The 12326-nt window shown below is 44.9% G+C and overlaps 1 protein-coding gene across 1 annotated transcript in view; it reads left to right on the top strand.

Annotated features, from left to right (window-relative positions):
• LOC147709413 (xanthine dehydrogenase/oxidase-like) overlaps positions 1-12326 on the top strand; it is a 1362843-nt gene that overhangs the window by 383607 nt on the left and 966910 nt on the right. The window contains exons 14-15 of the mRNA XM_086927983.1: positions 3523-3697; positions 6145-6234. Of these exons, the coding sequence (XP_086784109.1) occupies positions 3523-3697; positions 6145-6234 (265 nt within the window). The remainder of the gene's footprint in view (positions 1-3522; positions 3698-6144; positions 6235-12326) is intronic.

Consider the following 12326-nt stretch of genomic DNA (forward strand, 5'->3'; position numbering starts at 1 on the left):
ATCGGAAGTTTCTCAGGTTCAGAGTGGCTGGCAGGGACTTCCAGTTCAAGGTCCTCCCATTTGGCCTGCGTTCAGCCCCCAGAGTGTTTACGAAGATGCTGGCCCCAGTAGCGGCCCATCTTCGGTTGCAATCGATTCAAATTTATCCATACCTGGACGACTGCCTTATCAAGGCCAGTTCTTTCGACACGGCTCAAGATCACGTTCAAAAAACTTTGTCTCTAATGCAGAACCTAGGTTTCTCAATCAACTTCGAGAAGTCTCGCCTCACACCTACAACGAGAAAGGACTTCTTAGGAGCGACACTGGACACCAACCTTGCCCTAGTATTCATTTCAGAAGAAAGACAAGTCAAAATTCAAAGATTCGCGACGACATTGTCACTAAGAAAGTGCGTTTCAGTACGCATATTCAAGTCATTCCTCGGAATGCTTTCTTCCTGCATTCTGCTCACTCCCAACTGCCGTCTTCGGATGAGACCCTTACAGGAGGAACTCAGCCGCCAATGGATCCAAGCCACAGGATCTTTCGAAGATATCCTCCACATTACACCTCGCATGCGACAAGCAATCGCATGGTGGACCCACCGATCCAACCTACAAGTGGGATGCTCCATGCTAACGGAAGTTCCCAGGTTCATAGTGACGACCGATGCATCAATGACAGGCTGGGGTGCACACCTCCAAGGCATGACGGTCAGCGGGAAGTGGAACCAGGTCCAAATGAAATGGCACATCAACCGGTTAGAGTTACACGCCATATTTTTAGCCCTGAAGTCCTTTCAAGCGACTCTGCAAGGTGCCACAGTCTTGATACGGACAGACAACACCACCTGCATGTATTATCTAAACAAACAGGGCGGGACCAGATCAGTCCGACTATCTCAACAAGCACAAGAAATATGGAGTTGGGCCTTGACTCACGATATTCATCTGTCAGCGGTCCACGTTCCGGGGATCGCAAATGTATTGGCGGACTCTCTCAGCAGGTCCGGGGGCTGCACTCACGAGTGGGAACTTCATCTCCCATCTCTACGTCGCATCTTTCAGATGTGGGGGCATCCGGACTTGGACTTGTTTGCAACCTCCCAGAACCGGAAATGCCCATTCTTTGCAAGCTGGGTTCCCCACAAGGACTCGTGCGGGGATGCCCTTTCGCTGAACTGGAATCAAATCTTCGCGTACGCCTTTCCACCGATACCTCTGATCCCGAAAGTTATCAGGAAAATGAAGAAACAGCCATGCCGGTTGATCCTAATTGCTCCTCGATGGCCCAGACAATACTGGTTCCCCGAACTACTCCTTCTCTCGGAATGCAACCCTATACCACTACCACGCATTCCGCAGCTTCTTTCCACCCAGCAAGGCAGGGTATACCATCCGGACCCGAACTCGCTGAAATTGTCAGCTTGGCTCCTCAACACATGGAATTTGCACACCTAAACATTCCACAAGATTGTCAGGAGGTGCTTGCAAAAGCCAGGGCTCCATCCACGATCAAAACATACAAACTCAAGTGGAAACGGTTTTGTGCATGGTGCCAAGCTAATGACTTACATCCCATTCAAGCAACACCAGAACAAATCCTTCCTTTCTTTCTGCATCTAGCCAGACTGGGTTTGGCGCACTCTACTCTTAAGGTCTTCCTAGCAGCCATCTCTAGGTTTCGCCAAGATGGATCAAACTCTCTGTTCTCTGTACGGATCATCCAACAATTTTTCAAGGGCTTATTTCGCATGTTTCCGCCGGTCCGAAAACCTCCTCCGGCATGGCATCTGAACATCGTCCTATCCCAGCTCATGCGACACCCCTTTGAACCGATTCATAAGGTGGACCTGAAATTTCTGACATGGAAAGTATCGTTGCTCCTGGCTTTGACATCTGCTAGGAGGGTCAGCGATATTCAGGCGTTTACATCTAAGGCACCTTTCCTTCAATTCACCACGGACTCAGTGGTATTGCGCACTAATCCCACATACATGCCTAAAGTACCACTGGACTTTCATCTTAATGAACCCGTTGTCCTTAAAACATTCTTTCCTAACCCACAGTCTACGGCTGAGAAAGCACTGCATTCTTTAGACATTAGAAGATGCCTTCGATTTTATCTCTCCAGAACTTCGGTCATCCGCAAGACAGACCAACTGTTCGTGGCCTATGGCCGGCAACGCCGGGGTTGTGCTGTTTCAAAACAGACCATTGCTAGATGGGTCTCCTCTACGATTGGACTTTGTCACCAACAGGCTGGTAGGCCCTTACAAGCCTTGCCAAGAGCACATTCAACCAGGGCAGTTAGCTCTTCCACTGCCCTTTTTGCTGGTGTGCCACTTCGACAGATCTGCAGAGCTGCCACGTGGTCTAGCAGGCACACCTTTACTAGACACTACTGTCTGGACTCGGCAGATGATGCAGATGCTTCGGTGGGGAGAGCAGTGCTTCGCAATCTTTTCAAATAAGGTGAGCCTCTGTTTCCACCTCCTCATTTATGCTCTTTAGACGTTTGCTCAGAACATGTGATTACTGTTGTGCATGTCTCCTTTGCTATATACATAGGTATATTTAATTATATGCATACATGATATTCTGACGTCTACGAGCGTTATAATGTGAGTACTGCTTACTATTCTGATTCAGGCATGTGAATCTATGAAAGACACCCCAATACTGGAGAAGAACAATAGTTACTTACCTGTAAACAGGTGGTTCTCCAGTATTGGTGTCTTTCATAGATTCACATGCAACCCGCCCGCCTTCCCCCAGAGACTCTCTCGAATAGCATGGGACTTCACTCCTGTGCGAGAAAATCTGAGAGCCTAGCCTCTGGGGAGAACATTCTGGTGGGTGCTGTCGCCTGATTGGCTGCAATTTGGACTAACACATAATGACCTAGATAGTCACGAAGGTGGAAGTTTTTTCTACTGTAGCTGGGGCTACTTACTTCCTGGTTTGGTATTTCTGTGATATGCTATATATTTTATGGCATTTTATTGCTTTTTTATATACCGTGAGACTCCTACTCCGACGACGGGGAATGATTCAGGCATGTGAATCTATGAAAGACACCAATACTGGAGAACCACCTGTTTACAGGTAAGTAACTATTGTTCTTCCATTACCTGAGAGCACTCTGAAGTTATTAAACAAAACGTAATAATTGAATAAGTAAATACCAGAGTGATGATTTTTAAATATGCACAAAGTTATAACGTTGTCCAGTACCTTCTCAATGGCAAATCCCCTGTCCCTTCCCAAGGAACACCAAGGTCCTCTTCCCAACTCTAAAGTTATTCCATACTTGTAGATTCTCCCAGATACAATTCTGCTGATACAATTTGAACAAATTAGGGTCTTCCATTTGTTTCCACATATGACTCTCTTTACGCTTAGCTCTTTGATCTTAGCCACGCAAAATCTTTTGTGAACCAGCAACTACAACTATTCTTCGTACATGTTGCCAGATGATGGAGTAGAAATGCTTATGAAGGACTAGTAAGTTGATTATATATGTATTTCTTTTGTACAGAGAGTGGAATGAAGCATTACTCCAGGATGCTTGTCAGCTGCTTGCAGAAGAGATGGCACTGTCCCCAGATGCCCCTGGAGGGATGGTGGTATTCCGGCGCACTCTCACACTCAGCTTTTTCTTCAAGTTTTACCTGACAGTGATTGACAAATTAGCCAAGGCGCTTAATGCAAATGTAAGTACGGTGAACCACATCACAATAGAATTCTATACTGGGCTAGCAACATTTTATAAAGTAGCATTCCGCATGAGCCAACATTTTTTCAGCACGTCCACCTATCTGCATCCTATTCTCGATCTCAAAGGGAGAACAACTGTACCCATGCATCATGTTTACTGAAATCACAAAATATAGATTTGACAGAAGTCGTGAACAAAAAATATTAATCTCTATAATTTGATTTCTAAATGATTAAATCACAGACTGACAGTATTTTGCACTTTATTTTGCTCTGCACCTTTCACCATTTGAAGTATGGTGTAAACACCTAGGTGCAGCTAAAAATGTATGTTCTTGTCCTCCTTTCCTTTCCACTGCTAATTTACGTCACAGAGACACTGCACATATACTACTTATTAATATTGTTGAGTGTGGGAAGGGAAAGCAAAGCCTCGAGTGGGCCATGCTGCCTATCCTCCCCCTCATCGTATGCAATAAATAGCATAATATTCTCTGCACATCTTCATACCCTGATGTTTTTTTCAGTCTGTATTAGATATAATACAGATATTTAAGCAGAACCAGAGATCAGTCTCCTTGCACACTGCAAGCAGTGATGATCCAAGGATCTGGTCACCCAGAAGATCCAGAATCAGTCTTTGGACATGGGATTTGACCTTTGCCAGATATGAATTAATGTCTCATTTGCGTTCATTACTGCACTAGCCCCTAACAACATGCTTTATGGGGCTACCTGTTTTTTATTGGTGATAACAATGGGGAAACTGGCCCCGCATGACCAGCTCATACCCACACTGGGCAGAACAAGCGGAGACCAGGATCCTGTGTCCCATTATCAGACAAAATGTATTATTCCCAGCACATGGACTGGTTTACAAACACTGGACACTGAGGTTCTCTTCCCTGACCATTGACGAGGACCCTGAAGATATTCACCAGAGTGGTCATAGTCACAGCCTACCCCCCCCCCCCCATCCCCCCACCACACACCTCATTGGAGCCTTAGTTTAGGGATTCCTTTGAAGGGTTCGCTAGACAGCACCTCTACAGATACTGACAATTTAGCCTTCATTCCACTGTCCTTATCTGAGAAGGGACACACGAAGCTTACTATGGGGGGTCGGGGATGGGGGTACAAGGCCCCCACCAGGCAGGGAGTTTATCAGTAATTGCCCTGCTTCTGGATGGGTCACTATTGGTCTGATACCTTCCTTATCTCCACTCAGTGGGGGCTCAGTTATGCTTGGATGATATAGAACAAGCAAGGGCATTCCCTCACTTGCATATTTTCACCCCCATTTCAAAAATAAACAACACTCGCTTGCTATTGGGCAGGAGTTAATTTAGCATACTGTACAATGCATATCACGTAAGGCACTTCGGCAACAGCTGACACGGCTTCTAAAATCCTAGGGTGCGTTAGAACATAAAATGGCCACACACAAAAGTCACACTTCATGGGCATTCCAGGTCATCTACTGTTATGTGTTCATTTAACAAGATATGTTTCTGTTCGTTCAATTTTGATGTATACTATTTTATTTTGTAAGACTTCATCTGTTTAATTTATATTCTGATCTAGTCCGTCTTCTATTTTATTTTAATTGTTTTCCTTCTATTAGGTTCTACATTCATTCTCGTTCCTTTAATTCCAGTTTGTCCAGCCTATATATTTAGATATCATTGGTATCTATTTTATCATATTCTGTTTTATACTATTTTGCTTTCCATTGATTACTGTTTATTATGTTCCAAGGCAGGGGTCTCCAAACCGGTCCTGGAGGGCCGGATCCATGCCAGATTTTTAAAATAACTACATGTATCTCAATGGGGATATCCAAAAAATCTGGCATGGATCCGGCCCTCCAGGACCGGTTTGGAGACCCCTGTTCTAAGGTTATTCTCTTCTTTTTTTATAATCCTTTATGTTCTATTCAATTCTACTCTGTTCCATATGTCCAACAGTGTCTTATTCAGTTTTCGTTTAGGCCATACTGTTTATACTAGTTGCAAGTATCTATTTTCACAACCCTAATTAAATAATGGAGAAGCAAAATAAAATCCAGTTTTCTGTTTGTAATTCAGCTTAGCACTTCCTGGTGTGGAAGGAGTATGCCAAACTGAATAAATCTATGATTCCTGAGACAGGATGATCTGCTGGATAGAACCAACATGATGGGTGTGTAGGGTAACAATGTGAATCTCCACTTCCACAGGGAGTCTGTGCTTGCGCCCTCCCTTGTCTATCGATGCCCGGCAGACTGCAGTTGGTTGCATGATTAATTCCTTGCCATGGACTAAATATGTGTTTATGGAAAAAGAAGCTGACCTTAATCTCCAAGGATACACATCATGTTTCACAATAGTAATGCGTTAGAAGGAATAAGTATCAAAGACAATTATGCATATTTTTTGTATTTCTTTTTTTTAATTATACATAGAACAATATTCGTGACAGCGTCCCCCCTGAATACAGAAGTGCAACAGAGGTTTTTCATAAGGATCCGTCCACCGGCGTCCAGCTCTTTCAGGTTAATATTAATGCTGCACTACTTTTGTACTGGGGCCTGCGCTGATCAAATTAATTCTGCATCTCAACGGCATTAATGTACCGTTTACAGTTAAAACAATTATTTTCTCTTATTCTCATTTTCATGTATGTGAATAATATTTACAATGTGCCAGGTAAAAGTGATATAAAGACAGAGGGAGCAAAGCCAAATAATGTATTTACTATAGCATTATTGAAAATACTTTTCTTCACACAGGTTTGTCCAGTATTACATTTAAGAAACAAATCGAATCCAGTGGATAAAGTTGAGCTAGCAAACACTAATTAGTACATAAAAGATGTAGCATCTCTCAGGATAGTTCACATAGAAGCCCAGCAATGAACAGACGGTTTGCCTGGTCTAGCGCCTATCAAAAGAACCTAATATAGCACTATGGTCACTAGTAATTCATATTGTTTATTTCTACAAAATCCCCCGATTGCATGCAGTCTCAAAATGTATCCTCTATATTTCTAAAATTCTGCATGAAAAATTGTCCTGATCTATTGTTACCTCTCGTTTTCCCTTTAAAACAGTGCTCTTCTCCCTTCCATTCCTTTGCATGCCTTCTCACTGAGCACCGCCTTCTCTAAGTCACATGAATGTTTGCCTTCATCTCTCCTAATGCACTTCTGCAAACTAGCCACAACTCCCTTCAAAGATCATAACCTCTCCTTTGAAAGCCATACCCCTGAAACCTAACAATGCCACTCCTGCTCATCTATGAATGCCACCAATCCAACTGCACGAACTCACTAACCAATGCTCACACTTAACTCCTCAATGTCATGACAAAGAAATTGGAGTAAATGTATGGAATGGTTAGGCTGAGAGTGCAAGCCTTGTCCCAATAACATTCATACACATTTTGAAATAGTGAGACCTAATCCAGTCTATGGCACACTCAGGTCTGCGTACAACAGGCTCTATAGGCCAATGTGTTCAACTGCAACAGGGATGTTATTTCTCCTCCTTGAATGATGATGGAAAGCTGTCTCAGCCCGGGCTGACACACACGATGCGGGGTGGGGTGAGGGTGGGGGGGGGCTAAAGCCCTTTGAGCCCTATGGGCATTGCGCGCCTTGTGGCAGATGACAGTCAGGTGGCAGATTCCAGCTTGTCCTTTGCTCCCACTCACTCTCCCCTGGTATGAATTGGAGCACCTCTCTCCACTCCTGTTTCTTGCTTACCTTTCTCTTTCCATAAAAGGTATGGCGCACCCGTCTGTAGCAAGGGGGTTGAGGGACTTATAGCACCTGTCTCGGGGCCTTGGGGCAGTATGTCAGAAAGACAGGACAGTTTTTACCGGTCAGACTGGAGGAACAACGAATAATTGAGCTGCTGAGGTGCTGCTCTTCACCCCCGGGCAGAAGCATGTGACTCCAGCGTCCAAAATGGCGGGGAGCAGTGGTGATGAAAGCTGGGATAAGTATCAGGTGCAAAGCGCCAAGGCAGGAATACTCCCTGATTTCACACATTGGGCGATGGCGTGCACTGCACATGTGTTTTGAGGGACACTCCTTGCCAGGCCCGGCTCCAGGAATTTTTATTTGGGTGGGCCTAAGATGCATTTGGGTGGGCTACTGCGGGCCCAATTTGTCACTTATATGTCTAGCCAGGCTTCTTACAGGGACCTCCTTCATCTCTCTTTAATCTTATAAAGGCCCAGTAAAACATATTATTTTCTTTCCAAATCTCTTTCTCAAAGTTATCACTCTTATAAAAAAAAAAATTCCCATGATGGAAAAGAGGGGGTTTCAAAGGTGGGAGTATCAATCAAGTTGTGGTAAATAAAATTACCGGACTATTTTTCTATACATTAAATGACAATAAAGGATAGCTCAAAAAATGAGAGGCAGAGTCCGTGGTATCTGAGTCATACGGGCTTTAATTATGATTCTCGAGAACCAGGACATCGAGTTCCATCACCGCTAAGGTTCAGGAAGGGACATTCAACATTTTATTAACATCACACATTATATATAGTAAAACAGTATAATTGAAATGAATACAGTAGGCGTAACGAGTGGAAAAAGAGAGAGATAAGAACACATGGGCGTAAAAGAGGGCGTGTATAAGGGCGTACACGGAGGCGTGTAATGGAAACGTCACAGAAGTGTCATAAGTGGGTGGATGCATAGAGAAATTCTGCAGGGTCAGCAGAAACCTTTGGCATGAGTGCGTGCGCAACTGAGCATGACGTGGTATAGACGTGTAACTGGGGAGAGCTGGGGGGCTTGACTTTTAGCACTAGTAGAGGAGTCTGGTGTCTGGGATGTCAGAACGACCTGTACCTATAACATATCTGGTGTCTCATGTTTGGAGGATGGGTCGTCTGAAGTAAAAGGTCTCTCGGACAGAGGCCGTTCAATACTGAATGCTAGTGCGTGCATACGTGTCTTGGTGCAATGCGCGGGGCCATGGGCCTACCATGGTAATGGGTTCTGTAAATCACTTGCAAGGAGGACAGGAAGGCCGGGCCCTTTGCTCTGCAGCCGGGAATATGTTTACCTATTTCACTAGACTGGAATGTGTTTTCGAGGAGGCTGAGCAGATAACTGTAGGCAAAATACTGTCTTGGCAGGCAGGCCATGCTGAGCCGGGCACCGCTTCGCTGGGCAGGAAGTAAGTTAGAGGTCAGGGATGCATACCAAAACTGCAGCTTTCAGAGACAGAAGAGACTCGGAGCCTCAATTAAGGGCCTAGCTCGACTGAGCCAGAAAACGTGTGCTTCGCGTTATTTAAAAAGTGCACCATGTAAAGACGTTGGCACCATAGGCCTAAAAGCCAAATTAACGGGGTTTTCATGAAGAACTGAATAACTGACATGTTAACGTTGGACGCAAATGCATATGCGTCTTCGTGGCATGCACGGAAAAGGAATTACACAACATACATGGAACATGGGTGCATGGATAGGGTGCGAGTGGGGGACACATTGATTACCTAAAAATTTCTATTTCCTCATTCCCTCCTTGGCCCCTACTACACCCTTTAGGATATGTCTATCTTCATGAGACTATCTATCTGTTCGTACAGCATCATTTGTTCATCTTTTTTCATTCGGGAACGGGAACGTGCACTTGGACGGGGAATACAAGCTGTGGCGCACAAGCCGCAAATCGCTGGCCCACATTGCAGACAGAGACAACAACTAAATACTATGAGCAGTATTATTCCTAGGAATGACAATACTTTCCATCCCCAGGCGGATATCATACTCCAAAGCCAACCGGACCAAGTCCAGGTGCCAGGATTCTGGTGTATCAGGTGAGCTATCTCATGGAGCCTTGTTATTGCTTTATATACTGATGGCGCGTTATTAGGAATGAAAATACAACAACTGGATCCGATGACTCTACAAGCCCCGCCCCTATCGGCCAGGATGACGTCAAGGACAAGGCGGTTTTGAAGAACAACAAGTCTCATAGCAGATTGCTCTTCGGTCAGGTTACCTACAGCAGAAGTAGTCTCATTCACTACTGCTTCCAAAGTTCTGGTTAATTTGCGTATCAGTTTACTGTTTTGGACAGGACCTACAAAGAAAAAGAATCCTTTATTGAAATCTGTATATTGCTCCCATGTTGTTTCAGTCTGGTCGACAATCGGGGTCTTGATCTCCCTTCTATGTCTTACATGCACAAGATGTGAATTTCGATGGTAATCAGGTGGGGCTAGGAAAACAGGTGGCAATAGGAACGCGATATAACACGTTCCATCCCAATCTAATGGCAGACGTACATAAGCTGTCTGACCACATATAAAATAAGAATGGCGGGAAGCTTTGAAAGTAGACTTTCCTTTATCACTGAATTCGACCACAGTATTACAATCACTGTGTCCTAGATGTACTGAACCATTCTTTCTGACGCATAATTCGCCTTTCACTGGCAAAACTGTAATAAACGGCAAGTCCGAATTAGTCTCGGATTGAACGTTCAGGATCATGAGGTTAAGTGTAAAATTACCTAATCCATACACTTCATTTTCTAGATCGGTCCCTGTCCTTTGGGGAAGATCTTCCTTGTCTGGGAAACATATTTTATTCATAACTGTATTAAGGTTCCCCCATATCCAATTGCCTTGGGAAACCGTGGACTTACTGTCTAGGGAGGACATTAAAGTAAACCATGCACCACACGAACCATTATGTGTAAACGGATAAGGAAAGAGGGGCAGAGCTCCCTTGTATTTCTGATAGGGAGGGAGTCGGCCACATACCCAGCAATTGGTGGCATTGCTGGTCTGGTGAGAATGGTGTAACATACGGATAAAAGTATTGTTGCGCATTGCTAATCGATAGGACAGTTCGTGAGGGGGTAGGTCACTGAAAGTGTGCTCTACAGTGTCATTAGAGGAAGTATGTACATGAGAACCAAGAGGAAAGAAAACATGTAGCATTAAACTTATGCATATGATCGTAAGACTCAGAAGGAACATAAAAATTAAAGTAATGACGCATCTGCTATGCAGATTTTTGCAATATTTTTCTCTCTTTTCAATTCGCCTATCTCTCTGACTACTTGGGTCTATCTTATACATGTCAGAAACCTGTCTAACCGCTTCACCCGAGGGGGACTTAAACAATTAAACGCTGTCTGACTTACTAGACCTCAACTTGGCACGGTACTCCTGTTGTGGAGTTTTCTCTAACAGGGGGAGTTTAGAGTCTGTAGCGGGGCAGTCCTTGGGAACAGTCTTTGGACACAGTCCATAAAATCTCTTAACGTGGCTGGAGTGTAACCACCCCTTCCTGCCTTCGATCTTCACAGCGGTCCTCGTGGTCATCAACACCAGTTTGGGTTCCTTCCACCTGGGCTCCAGAGGGCTTGATCGGTCAAAGTTGCGGACCAACACCAGGTCTCCTGGAACGATTTCATGTGGTTTCACCTGGGTGTTGTCCGGGAAGGCAGCCGCGACCTGTGAACGACAAGATAGTAGTGCAGACATCAAGGAAGCCAGGTAATCTGTCAGCATAGTACTTTCAACATCTGTAATTTTGCAAGGCATAGGCGTACCCCACATATTTGGGGGACGTCCAAAGACTACTTCATACGGGGACAATCCGGTTCTGGAATGGGCTACCATACGCATATAAAAGAGGGCAACCGGCAAGGCTACCATCCAATCTACTCCTTTTTCTGCACAGACCTTCGCTAACCGTGTTTTCAGGGTTTGATTGTGTCTCTCAACGAGACCGGCGGCTTCGGGGTGTCGTACGCAGTGGAATTTCCACTGGTATCCTAACAGGAGTGATACCTGTTTCATGAGCTCGGACGAGAATGGCTGTCCATTATCAGAGTACACGACACGGGGCAAGCCGTATCGCGGGAAAAATTCACGGACCAACTGTTTGGCAGTGGTTACAGCAGTGTAATCTGGGACTGGGTATGCTTCTGTCCATCGGGAAAGGGCACATACAACTACGAGGACATACTTGAATCCTCGGCATCTGTCCATCTGGATATAATCCATCTGGAGGACTTCAAAAGGATGGTCAGGAGGATGAAATCCACCTTGTTCCACGGGGATACCTTTGCCTGGATTGAACTGACAACAGATCATGCAGGTACGCACTTTCTGTTTTGCTGCTGCACGTAAATGCTTGTTGAACCAAAGATTCTGAATGCTGTCTAACATGGCTTTCTCTCCTAAGTGTGCTGGACTATGTGCTGTATTAATGATAACTTGAACCATAGAGTCGGGGAGGAACCATGTGGCTCTTCCCTTCGTCATCCATCCCTGGTCTGTCTGGATCCCTCCTTGTTCAGTCCATTTCTTGATTTCATCTGGAGTCGCATGTGTCTGTATGTCAAGTACATCTAGTGTGGGATCCTTAACTGTCATGCAATGTGTCAGTGAAGTTACTTCAGTCTTTGTCGCGTCAGTCGGTATGTCCGTTTGAGTCTGAGCTGTGAGTTTAGCTGTTCGATCTGCCAGGTCGTTACCCTGGGAAATAGTGTCGGTGGCTTTAGTATGCGCTTTGCACTTCATGATGGCTATGGCTGTAGGCAAATGTATTGCTTCTAACAGGGCTTGAATGAGGGGACCGTGTTGTATCTTGGCACCGT

The sequence above is a fragment of the Lissotriton vulgaris genome, chromosome 6 (genome assembly GCF_964263255.1).
Source record: "Lissotriton vulgaris chromosome 6, aLisVul1.2, whole genome shotgun sequence".
NCBI lineage: Eukaryota > Metazoa > Chordata > Amphibia > Caudata > Salamandridae > Lissotriton > Lissotriton vulgaris.